Source organism: Haliotis cracherodii, unplaced genomic scaffold (genome assembly GCF_022045235.1).
Source record: "Haliotis cracherodii isolate W230 unplaced genomic scaffold, xgHalCrac1.p SCAF_11, whole genome shotgun sequence".
Classification (NCBI taxonomy): Eukaryota; Metazoa; Mollusca; class Gastropoda; order Lepetellida; family Haliotidae; genus Haliotis; species Haliotis cracherodii.
In genome coordinates this window covers 5,490,770-5,511,323 of record NW_027266266.1, presented here as the reverse complement: position 1 = coordinate 5,511,323, position 20,554 = coordinate 5,490,770, and the positions used below count along the sequence as shown (strand labels likewise).

General features: G+C 41.8%; 1 protein-coding gene across 1 annotated transcript; it reads right to left on the bottom strand.

Annotated features, from left to right (window-relative positions):
* Positions 1 to 10,425: 10,425 nt before the first annotated feature.
* On the bottom strand, positions 10,426 to 18,677 carry LOC139455929 (uncharacterized). Its single transcript, XM_071237475.1, has 4 exons — positions 18,632 to 18,677; positions 17,704 to 17,818; positions 11,312 to 11,484; positions 10,426 to 10,583 (listed from the first exon to the last, which is right to left on the bottom strand). The coding sequence occupies exons 1-4, from the start codon at positions 18,675 to 18,677 to the stop codon at positions 10,426 to 10,428; spliced, it is 492 nt and encodes a 163-aa protein (XP_071093576.1).
* Between the last annotated feature and the right edge of the window lie 1,877 nt (positions 18,678 to 20,554).

The following is a 20,554-nucleotide window of genomic DNA, read 5'->3' as shown; positions in this document are numbered from 1 at the left end:
ACAGGCATTTAGCGAGAGGAAACAGGCAGAAAATGAGTCCATATCAGATTACATCCTAGCTCTGAAAGATCTCGGCAAATATTGTGAATTTAAGTCAACATTGGAAAGAAAGAAAGGCTAAGAGATCGATGGGTGGAATCAGAAGCGTGGCTATTCAGGAGAAATTACTTACAGAAAGACAGCTTACATGGGGTAGGGCCTGAGAATTAGCTTTAGGAATGGAACTTGCAGATAAAGATTCCCTATCATTCAAGCCTCAGAATTCCCACCAGGTTAACCATGTCAATATGGAAGGAAGAAAATTCACCAAATCCCATAGGCAATCCTGTTTTAGGTGTAATGGCAATCACAATCCTGCAGACTTATCACAAAGAGGAAGAGTTTAATTACTGTCACAAAAAGGGACATTTGGTTAGGGCATGTAAATATAAGAATCAGGATCAAAGTTCAAAGAAGTCTTAAGGTCAAATTCCAATTGAAGCACAAAAGGGGCAAGCAGAACAAATCACTACATTGTATTGAAGAAGATGATGGGTGTGATGATGAAGATGACTTTGTTCATACAGAAACCTTATATTCAGTGTTTGCTTCATCATGTGAGAATGCAGATGATGGGGGTTATGAAGTTCCCATTAAAATGGCAGGGATTCCAGTTAGCTTCTGTTTAGATACTGCAGCTGGGGTCACAATCATAGGGGAAAAGATGTACACGGAGAAATTCTCTCATATTCTATTGTATGATTGCAAGTCAAGGCTAAATGGTTATTCTGATCATGGAATTCCGGTAATTGGGGAGTTCATGGCTACGGTAGAATATGAAGACCAGATAGCAGAGCTGCCAGTGATAGTTGCTAAGGAGGATAAGGTCCCGCTATTTGGAAGGAATTTGGCTGAAACAGTTCAAGTTAAACTGTCAGAAAGTATTTTCTTCGAAAGTCAATTCAACCAAATCAGATATCTTGGAAGATATTATCACAAAGTATCCATCAGTGGTTAATGGAAAAGGGTTAATGAAAGAGCTCAAGGCTGATATCAGAGTTAAACAAGGAACGGTACCAAAGTTCTACAAGGCTAGACCAGTATCATATGCTATGAGGGAGACAGTAGAACAAGAGCTAGATCGGTTAGAGAAAGAAGGCATACAGAAGAAGATTAATAGATCTGAGTGGGCATCTCCAATAGTGGTAGTACCAAAAGGGGGACAAATCCATTAGGATTTGTGGGGATTACAAAGTGACTGAAAATCAAAGTTTGGAAGAAAATATCTTCCCCATGGCCACAGCAGAAGACCTTTTTGCTAAACTACAGGTGCTAAAGTATACTGAACCAAATTAAAAACTTCACAATCCTAAAATTTTAACATTTTAACCAGTTATCATTGTGGGCCCTTATTGTGTATTTAAACAGTAATGGCCACGTATTGTCTTCAGATAACACCCGTTTTTGTGTAGGTGAATCGATCAAAATCATGTGCACAGCACTGTAGTGGCAAAAGTGTTTTTTCACGTGCAACGGCCACGTTGCCATAATACCGCACGTGTTTTCAGCCATACTTATTAACAGTCATTAACAAAAAAAGAAAAACAAAAGTCTTTACGGCCATTTGTCATGCCACGTCTTTCAAATGTGCAACGTGAACGTGCCATCGGCATGTTGCAGACGGGAACGTCCGTAGCTGAAGTCGCAAGGACGATGAGTTGTAGTCGACGCCTATTTATGATTTCCAGACGGGTCTACAGCAAACAGGTACCACAGCTGATCGCCCTCGGCCAGGTTGACCACGTGTGACGTCACATGCAGAGGATCGTCAGATTGTCTTACGTAACCGATTTTTGAGGGCTAGATCAACCAAAAATGAACTGTTTAGGGGTAGACTGAGTGTGCAAACTGTTCGAAACCGTCTGAGAACTGCTCACTTTCAAGCACGACGGCCATACTACGGGCCGATTCTGACGTAATTACACAGACGTCAACGTCAATTGTGGGCACAGCGACACTTACGATGGACTCAGAGGAATTGGAATCAAGTCGTCTTCAGTGATTAATCCCGATTTAATCTTCGATTTTGCTGATGGTAGGGCGAGGGTGTGGAGGCGCCATCATGAACGTTACGCCCAGTGTTGTGTACAGGAAGTTGACAGATTTCGAGGCGGAAGTGTCATGGTGTGGGCTAGCACTTCTGTGGCAATGCACGTTCCAGGCTTCTTGTCATCCGCGGCAACCTCAACGCTGCTGCTTACCGCGACCAGGTACTGGCACCAGAACTTCTGCCTTTTATGGCAGCACATATGGACCCGGTTTGATCTTCAAACACGACAATGCCAGACCCCACACAGTAATTTTGACAAGGAATTTCCTTCAGAATGCGGGAGTCTACGTCATGGACTGGCCGTCAAGGTCTCCCGACCTCAATCCCATCGAACACGTCTGGGATGCTCTTGGCAGAAGTCTGCGCACTCTCCAGAACCAACCACAGAATTTGCAAGATCTTGGCACCATTTTGCAGCAACAATGGCGTCGTCTTCCAAATCATGTGTTCACAAGCATCACAAGGTCCATGCGGAGGCGTTGTGTGGCAGTTGTCATCGCACATGGTGGCCATACACGCTACTGAACTTGTGTGCCATCAGATTCTCGTGCTTGGGACTTATGATTTCAACTGTTGATGTTATTACCGAATACCATATGTGCTTGGAACAAATTATGGTTACCACCGTTAATTAAAATCCTTCTTTGGACATTAATGATTAAAAATTACCTTCTCTGATACATTTGTCCGTTGTATATCATATATTGGATTAATTTTTAAAATGTGAAGTTTTTAAATTGACTCAGTATATTAACGAAGATAGATTTGGCTAATGCTTATCAACAAGTAGAGTTAACTAGTCCTACTTTGGGTCGATGACATGCATCAACAAAGTCAGCGAGCCTGACCACCCGATCCCGTTAGTCGCATTTTACGGCAAGCATCGGTTGCTGAAGACCTATTCTACCCCGGAATCGGTCGTTTTGAAGTGACCCATAATAGGATGTCCTCAGATCTTTGTTTAGCGGTAGCGAGAACTAAGATCTGATTTTAATGAGATTGATTTAAAAACAATTTATGAAACATATTTGAGCATAACAATGTCATGTATACAGTTTTGAAAGAGGGGATATAGGCCACTAGTAACCAAAACTGGGCCACCTCGCTGGGGATCATGGGGACTTACAGCACCTCGGCTGAATTCCTGCATGACGCACCAGCAGGATTTACGTCATCACGGGATTGTCTGGTCCAGACTCGATTATTTACAGACCGCCGTCATATAGCTGGAATATTGCTGAGTGCAGCGTAAAACAACAAACAAACCAAACAAACTCAATATTCTGACAGTTGATGCTCTGGAACTTTTTTTATGACCATGGTATATCTTTTAGAAACTAGAGAAGATCCGGATTAGAATAGGTCTTTAGCAACCCATACTTGCCGTGAAAGGCGTCTATGCTTGTCGTAAAAGCCGACTAACGGGATCGGGTGGTCAGGCTCGCTGACTTGGTTGATGCATGTCATCGATCCCAATTGCGTGGACCGATGCTCATGATATTAATCACTAGATTGTCTGGTCCAGACTTGATTATTTACAGACCGCCGTCATATAGCTGGAATATTGCGGAGAGCGGCGTTAAACAACAAACCATCAACCATCAATGTCCTTCACTATTACTTGACTATTAAGTTGACTGATGACAAAGCAGACACAATTTATGGATAACAACCTCATTATATAGTCTTGCTTGACAATTGTATAAGGATCTATATCAAAACGTTGCTTTTACAGTCATAAAGAAGTTGTTATCCATAAATTGTGTCTACTTTAGACCTTCACTATATTAAGTATATGCTTTTCTACCAAAAAAAATCCTACGGAGGCGATTGACCTCTTGCCCGTGGCCAGTTAAAATTACAAAGGGCTTGCTGAAAGGTAGGGCTGGCTAAAAAGACTTATAATCAGAATTAGCGTTAATGGGAAGAAATATTAACAATTATGGATATGAAAATTGTGTCATCAATAATATCTTACACAAACTATTGTGATGAAATAATTTCAAGCAGATTTGTTTTTGAACATTGCCGAAGACGACAAGCAACTGATTTTGTTACATGTATATCTTAATCATGATATAAATGTCCACAAAGTATTCCATGCTAAAATGGGTCGCCACTTACCAGTGACATGAAACATGTTGTCGCGCCTCTGAGCTTTTTGCATATTTGCTCAAAATTACTTCTGATATTCATCATTAGTTGATCGTTATTCAGTGAAAGATTATTGATCTTTTCGATTTATATCAATAGCCAGCCCTACTGAAAGGTAAAACACATGTTCTGCGTGTATTGCCAAAAACACATTTCACCCATTATCCTGGTATATTTAACTTTGAAAGATGGAATGACAACTGACAGCCATTTAATAATGTTATGTGAAACGACAAAATCTTTATTCGCTCATAAATCGCCTCGAAACAAGGCAAACGGAATCCAGTTCAATCTGGTTATAAAAAGTGTCCATTTTATATCTTGACTTGTGTTTGTAATCAATTGTTTTACTTTTATTCAAAATTCCATTCAATAGTGTGGTGGTCAGGCTCGCTTGGCTTGGTTGATGCATGCCATCGTATCCCAAATGCGTGGATCGATGCTCATGATATTAATCACTGGATTGTCTGGTCCAGACTAGATTATTTACACAGACCGCCGTCATATAGCTGGAATATTGCTGAGTGCGGCGTTAAACAACAAACCAACCAACCAAGTCAATTAGGAGATAAATATTTATCGACATTGTAACATGAACGTTAATTAAAATCGATATTTAGGAGGAACTAATTTACTGAGCGCATGACACAACAAGACTGTCGTTAGTAATACGTCTCCTCGCGCTCACCTTCGAAAAGATGCATAATATGGGGTGCCGCGAAACCGATCAATGGTTTCGAGGTACTCTAATAGTGATGGTTCATTTTACGAAAGGGGTGGTCACATGTTCAAGCCCATTTCTCAGAAAATAAACAAACAACAGGAAATATCACAAATTCAATTCTTAATCACAGTTACTCATCTTACTTGTCATTTGTAGTTATGCGTATCTTTAAAATACAAATAATCAAAATTAGAAAAGACGTACATACTGTTGGCCCCTGTTCAAGGAACTGAAACTGAGGTCGTGACGAGAGACGTCAAACATGTGCGAGATTTTAGACATGCAGCTTAGCTGGGATGGAAAAAGTTGTTTACTGTTACAGTGGAATTACATATGTGTAAGAGACCATGCAGAAGAATTAACCTGGAAGTTATTCACGGGGACAGTGGCAGGATATTTGTATCCTGGACAGATACCAAATTACGTTCGTTAGCGAGCTGCTGCTGTCCCTAAAGAATATTCGAATAATGTCGTGTTTGAGCCGAGCTCGAGTCAATGGAATACGACTTCAACGATGCATCGGTTTTTTGGCCGGTAATTTTGCAAATCTCGCGATTTTCGGTACCTGCGTCTGACAGCAAAGTGACGGCAGTTCCCCGAAGACAATGGTTTGTATACACTTTGAGACCAGCTTGGGTAGAAAATCCTTTCATCATGTTGCCAATGACATTTTTCACCAACTGGCCTCGTGGTGTACCATTCGGTGTCGTCGACGTGGACACGTCTCTTGGGAGCCTGGTAAAAAGCACCATTGTTGGGATTGAGGAGAGACATGTATTTTTGTAATGAAAGTACAGGACAGAATTGGTCCGATGCTGCATAAATGCGTTTGTTGGGCCTTTGAGTCTTTGAGGTCCCCCCTGTGATTTTTAGTGATTACGGAGTGTGTCATTTCAATAAACTCGAACCCCTGTTCATCGGTGGATACACAAAAGGAAGATGCAGTTAATTCCCTTTGGTTTTCTTTACCGCGACGAGCGAAACCGGGTGTAAAGTCGAACCACACTTTCCGAAGCAAGCCGGAAGGAGTTTCCGTATCCAAACTTTCAAGTATTTTTTGTAAATCATTCTCGGGGATAGCAGCATGATGTGTTGTCTGGTCAAGGCCATCGCGCTTAAGTTTTTTTTATTTCATGGACTGAAAAACATTGTTTGCAGTGTGAAATTCCCGGTCGTGGATAATGTTTATGCTGCGCTCAAATGGCGGTCCCCTGATGTGCCTGTGTATGGCAGCACGTAACCCAACAAAACTCGATTTAGAGTAAAGGTCTCCCTCAGCATTTCTGACTTCGGCATAAAAGAACCTCAGTCTCTCATTCAGTTGAGAAGCAGGAAGCTCTTCGAACTTCGGTTCAAAACCTCGGAAACCAAGCCATTCTGGAAGCGAAAAGATTGCCTTGTTCAGGGTACAAATGTGACAGTAAGTGGGAGTAATTTGTTATTATAACGGCGTCGTGTTTAAATGAAATTTCCCTACATCCATTTAGCATAACATATCTCAAATATTACAAAACGAAATATTTAATTTACGTTAAGATTTTGGTCATTCTCGTTATATTATTGACAATTTTTGCGATGACACATTGGTCATGATTTACGTTGCTATCATGGCAATAGTGTAAGGGAGGTAACTCTCGCTTATGTTGATCAAATCTGCGTAGGAATTTTAGGTATGTGTTTATGTATTCTTTTATGTTTACATCGAAATATTTTAACTCCCTAGTAGGAGGTATTACGCCCAGTAGATTTGGAGAGGTTCCCATCCACGATGTCCTGTACTGCTTTTGCATCAAGGGACGCGAAGCGGTCACTGGACGCTTGAACTTTGGGCTCTACGGAAACGCTGGCTGTATTTCCTAGTTCAGGGGCCATCTCAGAACGGTTTTCAGCTTCAACAGCTGTTGTGAGTAATAATAATAACACAATTAGGAAGGTGTATGAAAGTCAGTAAGTTTGGAGAGGTGCGAGTAACTTTTATAAAGAGGAGCTAGCCCTGGTGTCTTATAAACAAATTTGTTGTTTAATTGAATCTTACAAACAAACCAAGTGCATGTAATCCAAAGGAAAGCCTGAGACGAGGCCTATATTCAGCTGTCTTAATGTAGATGTACCTCTGTGATGTTCCTCATCCACCATTTCATCCGTGAAGATCCTGGGTAGAATAGGTCTTCAGCAACCCATGCTTGTCATAAAAGGCGACGAACGGTATCGGGTGGTCAGGCTCGCTGACTTGGTTGATGCACGGTCATCAATCCAAATTGCGTGGATCGATGCTCATGATATCAATCACTGGATTGTCTGGTCCAGACTCGATTATTTACAGACCGCCGTCATATAGCTTGAACATTGCTGAGTGCGGCGTTAAACAACAAACCAACTAACCAACCAACCAACCAACCATTTCATCAAACATGATGTCAGTTCCGGAATTAGAGCGGACCTCGGGGAAAGTCATACGGTGATATATCCATTCACCGGTTTGATCAGATTTATCACAACCAGAAGAACCTGTATGACCCTTGACTTTTTCACAGAAGCTCTGGCAGGCGTGTCACACTCAAAGTTCAAAAGTTTGATTTGCTTTACTGAGCCTTTACATGTCATTTCTTCAGTCCGAATCTTTTTCATTTCAACAATGAATGACTGCAAATATAAATTTGAATCTGCTGGCTTGGAAGATCTAACCCCCAAGCCAATGACAAATGGCTGGTTTGTTTTATCCTCTCTGAGCAGACCAAGAATTGGCCAAAATTGATCATTGGAGTTCTTGAGTGAGTGACACATCGGCAATATTTCAGCCATATCGTGACGAGAATTTGACATGAAATATACATATATTTAAACTTTATAAAAATCGGTCATCGAAGGACAGTATGAGAACTAGAATATCACAGATAAGATTTAAAACTAGTTGCGGAACATTTAAAAGCATTAAGTAGTAAGGAACAACACAATATAAAAATGGGCTAGAGATCGTCAGGAACTAAAGGGAGATCACCACACCAGGGACCATGGGGACTTACAGTACCTTTGCTTACTGCATGGACCCCGGCAGGATTTACACCATCCCTTCAGTCGCTAGCGATTATATGCAAGTTTAGCCAATGAATAAAACTAACAAATATACTACGATTTAAAAGTCTGGTATGCAGAAAAATACTAGGAATGGTTTGGGACTTACATACCCTCTTAGGGGGGACAATAATTTTACGCTACTTCAACCCCCCTCCCTCGAGGGTACAGGCACTCACAATCTAAGTTATTTATTAGCACTACCAATTTATAAAATAATACATTTGGAGTTCTTGAACAGAGGAAGTCCATCAATATGTACCTGGAAGGACAAAGTGGCAAGTGCAGTAAGTTCTTTCCTGCTATCTAACACGACAGTGAAATTTGATTTAATACCAAAATGATAATATTTTCCCCCTGCAACATCACAAACATCATAAGATGTGGGTGTGCCAACTAAAGTTCTGGGAAGTGTGGTCTCAATATGGTCAACAAACTTTTGTGTGGCACAGTGGAATGCCACTTCTCACAACCCAGTCAGCAAGTTTGTCTCTGAGACATTCAGCCTCACCAGTGACTGACATGTCGTTGGTTTTGTTTGTTTTGTTTGTTTAACGCCGCACTCAGTAAAATTCCAGCTATATGACGGCGGTCTGTAAATAATCAAGTCTGGACCAGACAATCCAGTGATTAATGTCATAAGCATCGATCCACGCAATGTGGTTGGTTGGTTGGTTGTTTAACGCCGCACTCAGCAATATCCCAGCTATATGACGGCGGTCTGTAAAATAATCGAGTCTGGACCGTTGTTTAACACCGCACTCAGCAATATCCCAGCTATATGACGGCGGTCTGTAAAATAATCGCGTCTGGACCGTTGTTTAACACCGCACTCAGCAATATCCCAGCTATATGACGGCGGTCTGTAAAATAATCGAGTCTGGACCAGATAATCCAGTGACTGATATCATGAGCATCGAGGACCTGCATCAACCAAGTCAGCGAGCCTGACCACCCGATCCCGTTAGTCGCCTTTTATGGCAAGCATGGGATGCTGAAGACCTATTCTATCCGACGCTTCACGCTCATAGTCGACCAAGGAAATTTCATCGCCAGAAAAAGTATAGCACTGAAGTGTTGCATTGTCATGATAATCAATGCTGTCATCAATATCACCCTCTTGGTCATTTTCTTCACAGGCCTCACTTTCAGACGAATGCTTCTGCTCATTATTGCCTGAGACATTATCATCTTCGACAACAACGCTGTCACAGACACTTTCCTGACATGGTATCTACCCTTTTAAGTGCCTGCCGGTGCAGAGCTCTCTATCACTAAAAAAATAAGCAATTCCAGCCATGGTGTTTAAGAATAGAATACCAAAAACTAAATCAGAATGAGCATCAGAAACAACAAACCTTATCAAATTAACAAATCAATTAATTTTTTTTCAGATGTAAAAAGATGACCATTTGAAGAAGTTTTAAAAATCAAATATTATTTGGTTGGTTTGTTGTTTTACGCCGCACTCAGCAATATCCCAGCTGTATGACGGTGGTCTGTAAATAATCGAGTCTGGACCAGTCAATCCAGTGATAAATATCATGAGCATCGGTCCACGCAATTGGGATCGATGACATGCATCAACCAAGTCAGCGAGCCTGACCACCCGATCCCGTTTTTCGCCTTTTACGACAAGCATAGTCGCCTTTTACGGCAAGCATGGGTTTCTGAAGACCTATTCTACCCCGGAATCATCACGGGTCTCTGGCTGATGGAATTTGAGGACCTTGTGCCTTCTTCATCGTGGTTGATGATGGTCTTGAAATTGTAATCTGGGGTTCACGGGATGCTGAGGATCGAATTTCCGATGAAGGTGCTGATGACTTCATGGAACCTGTGGCACTCCTCTCTCTGTGGGCGTGGCGCTTTGTGGGACGTGCGCAATAGTGTTATTAGATGTCCAGGAGAAAGCATGTCTAACGCTGGCTAGTTGGATTCCAAAACCTATCTGCTGGCTACAAGCTTCCAAGATCTTTTGAAGCTGTGTCAGATCTACTGGAGTCCCAGGATTTCCTTTGGGATGACGTTGGGATGACGTTTCTCTTGCGGTTCAATATGTAATGTTGAATCATAGGTTATATATTCTTTTAATTGTGCTCAACTAGGCTTAAATTTAAACTGTGCTAATCTAATTATTATACTGTCCATCGCTGACAGGTTTTTGTCAGTATAATGGTATGTATAATTATAATGTTCTAGTCACGATATGGCTGATCAACTTCAGTCATTCATTGATCACTGGTTCGAATCCAATAAACTGAACATAATACACATGTTTTGACCAAATGTGAAAGAAAAACAAGCATATCGTTTTAGTTAGGAACATACCTTTAATGACAAATTATATAAGTAAGCAATATATATGCGAATCTCCGAAACCGTTTCAGGAAAGTGAAGCGATTGCAGTTACACATGGCGGCCTGGCATTAAAAGTATTTTTGTACACGCTTGGAGACGGGTACCCCTGGAAGACAGGGCCGCTGGTCACCATGGTGGAGTGAGAATTCGTGTAGGCCACGGATGGATATGCACTTGGTATGGCTGAAAAAAAAGAGTCAGTGCGTCAAAATGTTGAGTCACATCGACAATATTTCAGCAACATCGGGACAATAAAAGGTTGTGCACTAATAATAGTTCAGTTAACTTTTTGAAATCCTGTCACTAAGGGCAGTGAAATAATAAGACTTATCACAGATTGTATTTAAAACTAGTGTGTAACCATTAAATATAAAAACAAAAATAAAATTATACATATCAAAATATTATAAAAAACAGGCTATAGACCGCCAGCATCTAAAGGAGATCACCATCTGCGTGGACCTCAGCAGGATTTACATAATCCCTTCAGGTGTAGGCGGTTATTTACAAAATAAGCCGAACATTATTAATATAATATAGACCCGTGAAGATTCCGGGGTAGAATAGGTCTTCAGCAACCCATGCTTGCCGTTAAAGGTGACTATGCTTGTCGTAAAAGGCGACTAACGGGATCGGGTGGTCAGGCTCGCTGACTTGGTTGATGCATGTCATCGATTCCAATTGCGTGGATCGATGTTCATGATATAAATCACTGGATTGTCTGGTCCAGACTCGATTATTTACAGACCGCCGTCATATAGCTGGAAAATTGCTTAGTGCGGCGTAAAACGTGACTATGCTTGTCGTAAGAGGCGACTAACAGGATAAACGGGACTAACGGGATCCCGTTAGTTGCCTCGTATGACGAGCATGGGTTTCCTGAAGACCAGTTCCTACCCGCATGACCTTACTTGCGTTAACAACGGAGACGTTGGTATGAGTTCCAATTCTGCCTGCAAGTCCTGTCTTCTTGACACAACAAACCACTGCGATTATGATGCAGACGGTGAAAATCATGGCGACGATCATCCCAGCAACAGCGGCGGCAGAGCGAGCATTACTGAATAGTGACACCGAGTTGCCTCTGTAATTAATATGTACATTATGAAGAGTAGATTAGTACACCTTCTGTATAATAGCGGTGAATGCAGACCGCATAGTATTACTGCCTTGATTCGACCCGTGAAGACTCATGAGCATCGATCTACGCAATTGGGATAAATAACATGCATCATCCAAGTCAGCGAGCCTGACCACCCGATCCCGTTAGCCGCCTCTTACGACAAGCATAGTCGCCTTTTACGGCAAGCATGGGTTGCTTAAGGCCTATTCTACCCTGGATCTTCACGGGTGTTATATAAATTAAACTTGATGTGACAATACCATACCACATGACATCCTGATGTAAATATTATTATGTAAACTTGACGTGACAATATCATACCACATAATATCGTGATGTAAATCTTATTATGTAAACTTAACGTGACAATATCATACCACATGACATCGTGATGTAAATGTTATTATGTAAACTTGACGTGACAATACACTGATGTGTGTTACCCTGCAGGAGTCACTCTGTTAAATACATGACAAAACATAAGATGGAGACGGTCTGAGCCTCACATATAGACAGAATTGACCTAAAGACATTAAATCATAGCTTATTCAACATAATCTCCATCCACATTGATACATTTTTGCCAACTATCTGAGAGGGATTTTATCCTAGTTTTGTAGAACTGCTCTTGTCTGTCCTAAAAGTTCTCTTAAGCTGCCATGACGTCATCGTTCGAGAGCATGATGAATCACTATGAAATACTAGGTGTTCGCGAAAAGGCCTTGAATCCAATCATCACAAACGCATGCACAGGCAAGACATCACCTTTGTCACGGATGTGTCCAATTTGGAAATGTCCTCAACATCTTTCATAAAAGTGTTTGAAAGCTTTACCGAAGCCTTGAATGTTGTACTGTTTGAACAAGAGTTGTATGATGCTCTTTGAAATCTTGGGAGAAAGAGCCTGCTCGATTATACCTTAACAGTTGTGAAATGTAGGTTCCAAAGGCCGGAGGTGCTGGGATAATGCTAAGCATAAAGGGAATGTTGATTTATCCCTCTGGTTGGGAGGTTTTTGTCATTATTAATCTAAACATGAAACGGACGAGGCGGTCCCACCTGTCTCCTGGGCTATTTGACAGTTATCAAACGATATCAGACCGTCGATACACCAGAAGCCTGAACTTCCTGGCCAAATTCCCTTGTTTTAACAGCCAATCCGAGCAGAAATTCCGATTCTTGTGCACAAAGAAACCGATGAGGAAGAACGGGACCACAATCGGTGGCCATGGGGGTGTCTACTGCTTGCTTTAATGTCTTGCTCCCGAAGCCACGTTCTTGGATTTTAGCCATGACAACGACTGATTTGTGCACTGGTTGTTGGTTGCTTGGCTTGTTGTTTAACGCCGCTCTCAGCAATATTCCAGCTATATGACGGCGGTCTGTAAATAATCGAGTCTTGACCAGACAATCCAGTGACTGATATCATGTGCATCGATCCACGAAATTGGGATCGATGACATGCATCAACCAAGTCACCGAGCCTGACCACCCGATCCTGTTAGTCACCTCTTAGGACAAGTATAATCGCCTCTTAAGTCAAGCATGGGTTGCTGAAGATCCATTCTACCCCGGATCTTCACGGGTATTGTGCACTAGCGCACAGTTTAACCCTGTAGTCACGATATGGCTGAAATACTGCCGTTGTCACTTGAGAATTGACTTTCACTTTGTGTGAGTTCATTGGAAGACAACGCAAGCTCCGACGTTCATACAGCTTGGCCCGCACTCTATGAAGGTTCATAATTCTTATAATTTTTTATCACAATTTCTTACATCAGAGGTTGTAGGCCTAGATCTCCAATTTTAGAAAATGTGACTTCATGTTTACACTGACAGCCATACAACAACCAGCTGTATCGCGGAATATAACAGTTCCTCATTAGGAGAGGTGACATGAGCGTATGTATGCAGAACTTGCTCTTCAGAAACATCTTACACAACACATGTCTTCAAATAACATCACCGTTAGATGCAAAAAAGGTCTGTTAAGAACTACTTCTGTAAGTCAATCACAATGACAGCGCGTCATACATTTACATCAAGTTCAAGACGTCAAAATGGCCAACACGATAAACGTGACGGGAGTGATTTAGGATGTTGTTTTTGAACCCGTGGCGGCTACATGTTTAAGTCATCTTTGATGAACTGGCCGATCATTGAAAAGTGATTAAAGATGCCCCATATAAACACTAAGGTAAAATCACAGATTGCTGTAGACTGTCACTGTCAGCCTAGACACGGATCGAGTCGATACTACGATACTACGGTAGTTTGGTTGTGCACATGCAGTCAAACCCTCTGACGTTTCTCAATGCATCCTTAAACGCTGAGTTCAAGATTAAAGAGTATAAATGATCAGAAAGAAATCTTCTGTATGTATTCGTGCTGGGCAATTCCGAGGGGTTCCCCCAGGAATGTGGAAGTTGTCCGTCGGTGTTTACGTCATTTCAAGTACACGGTCTCGTGGAAAACGTATGCACGTCAAATTCAGTCGTTCATACACTTATGAACGTCAATTTCGCGGTCATTCGACCTACCTCTTGTCAAACATGCGTGGGAAGAGGCCAGACTATTATTGAAAAAAACATGCGAGGGAAGAGGATGGACTATCATTGGAAAAACATGCGTTGGAAGAGGCTGGGCTATTATTGGAAAACATGCATGGGAAGAGCCTGGACTATTATTGGAAAAAAACATGCGTTGGAAGAGGCTGGACTATTATTGAAAAAACATGCGTGGGAAGAGGCTGGACTATTATTGAAAAAAAACGTGTGGGAAGAGGCTGGACTATTATTGAAAAAAAAACATTCGTGGGAAGAGGCTGGACTATTATTGAAAATAACATGCGTGGGAAGAGGCTGGACTATTATTGAAAAAAAAACATGCGCGGGAAGAGGCTGGACTATTATTGAAAAAAACATTCGCGGGAAGAGGCTGGACTATTATTGGAAAAACATGCGTGGGAAGAGGCTGGACTATTATTGAAAAAAACATGCGTGGAAAGAGGCTGGACTATTATTGAAAAAAAACATGCGCGGGAAGAGGCTGGACTATTATTGAAAAAAAAACATGCGCGGGAAGAGGCTGGACTATTATTGAAAAAAAACATGCGTGGAAAGAGGCTGGACTATTATTGAAAAAAAACATGCGCGGGATGAGGCTGGACTATTATTGAAAAAAAACATGCGTGGGAAGAGGCTGGACTATTATTGAAAAAAAACATGCGTGGAAGGAGGCTGGACTATTATTGAAAAAAAACATGCGTAGGAGGAGGCTGACTTATTGAAAAAAAACATGCGCGGGAAGAGGCTGGACTATTATTGAAAAAAACATGCGTGGGAAGAGGCTGGACTATTATTGAAAAAAAAACATGCGCGGGAAGAGGCTGGACTATTATTGGAAAAACATGCGCGGGAAGAGGCTGGACTATTATTGGAAAAACATGCGCGGGAAGAGGCTGGACTATTATTGGAAAAAAACATTCGTTGGAAGAGGCTGGGCTTTTATTGGAAAAACATGCGCGGGAAGAGGCTGGACTATTATTGAAAAAAAACATGCGTGGAAAGAGGCTGGACTATTATTGAAAAAAAACATGCGCGGTAAGAGGCTAGACTATTATTGAAAAAAACATGCGTGGGAAGAGGACGGACTATTATTGAAAAAAAACATGCGTGGAAAGAGGCTGGACTATTATTGAAAAAAAACATGCGCGGGAAGAGGCTGGACTATTATTGAAAAAAAACATGCGTGGGAAGAGGCCGGACTATTATTGAAAAAAAACATGCGTGGAAGGAGGCTGGACTATTATTGAAAAAAAACATGCGCGGGAAGAGGCTGGACTATTATTGAAAAAAAACATGCGTGGGAGGAGGCTGACTATTATTGAAAAAAAACATGCATGGGAAGAGGCTGGACTATTATTGAAAAAAACATGCGTGGGAAGAGGCTGGACTATTATTGAAAAAAAACATGCGCGGGAAGAGGCTGGACTATTATTTAAAAAAAACATGCGTGGGAAGAGGCTGGAACATTCTGTGATGAAAAGTCATCGGCACGTCAGTGTGTGACTGCTGTGTCGATACAGAAGAGTAACTTTATACATCATCAAGTGTGGAAAATGCTCATGAAAACTTGAGCAATTGAGCAACAGCTTAATTTTATAGTACTTTTGACTATATGAAATGTAACATCAAACACTGATTATTGATACACAATTGTAAACCATAGCGTCAAGACTGATTCTAACCAAGTGTTCACTCCAAATGGCCCATGGATAATGTTTGGTTTATGTCACGACAACATTGGATTTGGCACAACTATACTCAACAACAAAAGTTCCTGTGACTCCAATATTTGTGTGTATTTTCAAACGAGTAAAGTTTGGTTTTCAATATTGTAGTACCTGTATTGAATCAAGTCACAAAAACGCAACTGCTACACAAAAGCATGCATTCCATGCAAAAGCTGGCTTTTATGCAAGCCACATGCATTTCACTACCCAAGAATGGGTATGATAACATGTGCGTTAACGGGATTCTATATGCATTGTTTAGCATCGTGCTGACAACAACCACTAAGAAAAACAACAAAATTACGCAATTATTCAATATTACGAAATGCCATGCCTGTCCGAAAATGAGCGTCTGCGAGCCATTGGTATGCTTGAAGCAGGATCGAGTCAACTCGATGTTGCAAGACAGTTTAACGTCCACAGAAACACCATTTGGTGTTGATGGCAACATTGGCAACAGGCGAATGCAGTCAGAGACCATCCTCTGAGTGGCAGGCCACGCGTAACCACTAATCGACAAGACAACTGGATTCGAACAACACACCTACGAAATCGATTCCAGCCAGCAACAGTGACTGCAAGAAGCATCCCTGGCCTTCGACGAATATCTTCACAAACCGTACGTCGTCACCTCAGATGTGCAGGGATTGTCGCCAGAAGACCCACCAGACGTCCCGTTGTGACAGGAAACAACCGTCAAGCACGTCTACAGTGGTGCAGACAGCGTCTACCTCTGGACGGCCATGCAGTGGGGACAGGTTCTATTCACTGACGAGTCTGGTTCTCACCTCAGCCACAGCGACGGACGAATTCGAGTGTACCGACGTCGAGGTGAAGGTTAAGTCAATCATTGTGTCATGGAAGAAGATGGGTTCGGGGGCGGCAGCGTTATGGTATGTGGTTGGATTACAGGAAGACAGAGGACCTGTTTGATAGTGGTAGAGGGAAATCTCAATGGACAGCGCTACCGCGACGAGATCATCGGCCCTGTTCTACCGTTTCTACGTCGTCATGGCCCAGGCATTGCATTTCAACATGACAACGCCTGGCCTCAAATTGCTCGATTTTTTTCAGGACTCTCTTCAACAAAACAACGTGAATGTCATCCCTTGGTCGGCTCGCTCCCCTGATCTATTATCAATCGAGCGAATATGGGATGAGATGGATCGGCGCCTTTGACGTCAACCACGTGTTCCACAGACACTCCAGGAACTTCGAAACATGTTCCAGCAGATATGGACAGATATCGCACAGGACTTTGTGCGACGCCTGGTCCATTCCATGAGACGAAGATGTGTTTCTTGCATCGCAACCAGAGCAACCAGAGGGGGACACACACGCTATTGATTTGTAAATTGACATTTTGGCATGTTCATGTTTTTTTTTATGTAAGTCAGTATAGTAAATTAAACCATATGAACACTTACAGGAGTCTTTTATCTGCTGAAAACCGAAATTGTTTCAGATTTGGTAAAAAACATGACTTTGTATTAAATCTTATTCAATGTCACAGGAATTTTTGTTGTTAAGTATATTTACATTTTCATTAAATTACCTCCGTATGTCAATATTTTTGGTTTGTTTGTTTGTTTGTTTGTCTGCTTGTTGTGTAACGCCACACTAAGCAATATTCCAGCTATGTGGCGGTCTGTAAATGATAGAGTATGGACCAGACGACCCAGTGATTAATATCATGAGCCCGATCACCCGATCCCGTGTGTCGCCTCTTACGACAAGCATAGTCACCCTTTACGGCAAGCATGGGTTGCTGAAGACCCATTCTACCCCGGATCTTCAGTGGTAATGCCAACTGAAATTGAAGCCTGAAACCTTTAAAGCACATGCAACATGTGTATACAAAATATACTTCGATATGCCGTACTTACGCAGCTCGATCACAGCATACAGTTGTTCCCTCTTCGCTGCAGCATCCATAGCTGCAGAACAGTGTTATTGTCAACGACTCCACCTTACGGTAGCAAGTCGTAGTGTAGGCCACATCTGTTGAATAGTACAAAGCTAAATACGTTGTTCAACAATACAGGTGCATTAAAGTGTTACAGTCAAAACGGCCTTAAAAAACTAAAAATGACCACAAACCCATATAGTCATAACGGTCGTTAAAGGCGACTAAGCTTGTTGCAAACGTCGACTAACGGGATCGGGTGGTAAGACTCGCTGACTTGGTTGATGCATGTCATTGTATACCAATTGCGTGGATCGTTGTTCATGATATCAATCACTGAATTGTCTGGTCCAGACTCGATTATTTACAGACCGCCGCTAAAAAGCTGGAATATTGCTGAGTGCGGCGTAAAACAACAAACCAAACCAAAAACCATAACGGCCACTACATATGAGTCATAATGTCCATGATAATAATGAATGAATACAACGACTCAATGTGAGCCGGGTGTGGTCAGAGTATATGTGTTAGATGTTGTTATTACATAGAGATTATCACGCGAGTGTGTTTAGGGATAGTCAATATCCTGTATTAGGAATAAACATTGTATTTAGCGAGCCAAGTTCGTTGTGTTTCTTCCTAATACAGGACATTCACCATCCCCAAACACACAAGCGGGAAAACCTCTTCATCATTCTAACGGGATCGGGTGGTCAGACGCTCTGCATGTCATCGTATCCAATTGCGTGGATCGATGCTTATGGATTGTCTGGTCCAGACTCGATCATTTACAGACCGCCGTTATATAGCTGAAATATTGAGTGCGGCAACAAACAAACAAACAAACAAACAAACAAAACATTTTAAACGCGATCAAACAAGTGAGTTAAATTTTAAGACAAACATACCTGCAATCACAGGAATCAGGAGCACACATGGTAAACTGGTCCACATGTCTCCTAACTACATCGGATTATAAGAGGCAGCAGTCTGTAGGATGCTGATAACACATTAAGTGTACTAATGACGAAACAATGTTGATCATCAGTTTTGAGTGCAATTTATCGCTGTTACACGACACATAATACATCGTGACTGTTAACAGACACATTTCATTACCTCGTTACCAGATGTCATTGAGTAAATGAATGCTCATTATACACAATTGATTGATTGAGTGTTGTTTAACGCCGCACTCAGCAATACTCCAGCTATATGTCGGCGGTCTGTAAATAATCGAGTCTGGACAAGACAATCCAGTGGTTGACATCATGTGCATCGATCCGGGCAATTGGGATACGATGAAATGCATCAACCAAGTCAACCACCCGATCCCGTTAGTCGCCTCTTACGACAAGCATAGTCGCCTTTAACGGCAAGCATGGGTTGCTGAAGACCTATTCTGACCCGGATCTTCACGGGTCTCATTGTACACAAGAAAATACCAAGGTGAATTTAAGGCCTCAGCCTCAGATGAAATGATGCACGAGACCGATCATTCACAAAAATAAGGGATTATGCTTAATGAAAATACACTCCGAACCTATTCTTGTTTCACCAAAAAGTGATAGAAAATTATGTATATCAGTGTATTGTTCTCTCGAGATTTTGTAACGTACAAGATTCTTTCAAGAGAAAGCGATATATACTCTCTGAAAAAGCCATTCAGTCAGTCGTGATTTAAGAATATGAAGCCATCCACGGCATGTACATGTGATATTGAGAGTTGAATTGTCACGATGCATTAAGCTTGGAAAGCAGAACGTGGTTCTAAAAACGGATTGACGATTAGGGCCTATCTAGCGAATTGTATGTCTACAACGTCGTGATCAGAGGTAATGGCAAAGTACATAACTCATTCTACCCAGTATGTGGAAATTACGCGATTTTGTTTCAAGATTTTATTTAGGGCAATTTGGATACGATGATATGGATCAGCCAAGTCAGCGAGTCTGACCACCCGCCCCCATCAGTCGCCTCTTGCGACAAGCATAATGGCCTTTTAAAGCGAGCATGAGTTGCTGAAGACCTATTCTACCCCGGATCTTCACAGGTGTATAAGATTTACAATGTCATCACTATCTATATGAATCAATGCATTACCGTTGCCATTTAAAAAAGACCCGTGAAGACTCCGGGGTAGAATAGGTCTTCAGCAACCCATGCTTGCCGTAAAAGGCGACTATGCTTGTCGTAAAAGGCGACTAACGGGATCGGGTGGTCAGGCTCGCTGACTTGGTTGATACATGTCATCGATCCCAATTGTGTGGATCGATGCTCATGATGTTAATCACTGGATTGTCTGGTCCAGACTCGATTATTTACAGACCGTACATGGCATCTATATACCACTAACCGTACATGGCATCTATATACCACTAACCGTACATGCCATCTATATACCACTAACTGTACATGGCATCTATATACCACTAACCGTACATGGCATCTATATACCCCTAACCGTACATGCCATCTATATACCACTAACCGTACATGCCATCTATATACCACTAACTGTACATGGCAAGTATATACCACTAACCGTACATGCCATCTATATACCACTAACCGTACATGGCATCTATATACCACTTACCGTACACGGCATCTATATACCCCTAACTGTACATGGCATCTGTATACCACTAACTGTACATGGCATCTATGTACCACTAACTGTACACGGCATCTATATACCACTAACCGTACACGGCATCTATATACCACTAACTGTACATGGCATCTATATACCACTAACCGTACATGCCATCTATATACCACTAACCGTACATGCCATCTATATACCACTAACTGTACATGGCAAGTAT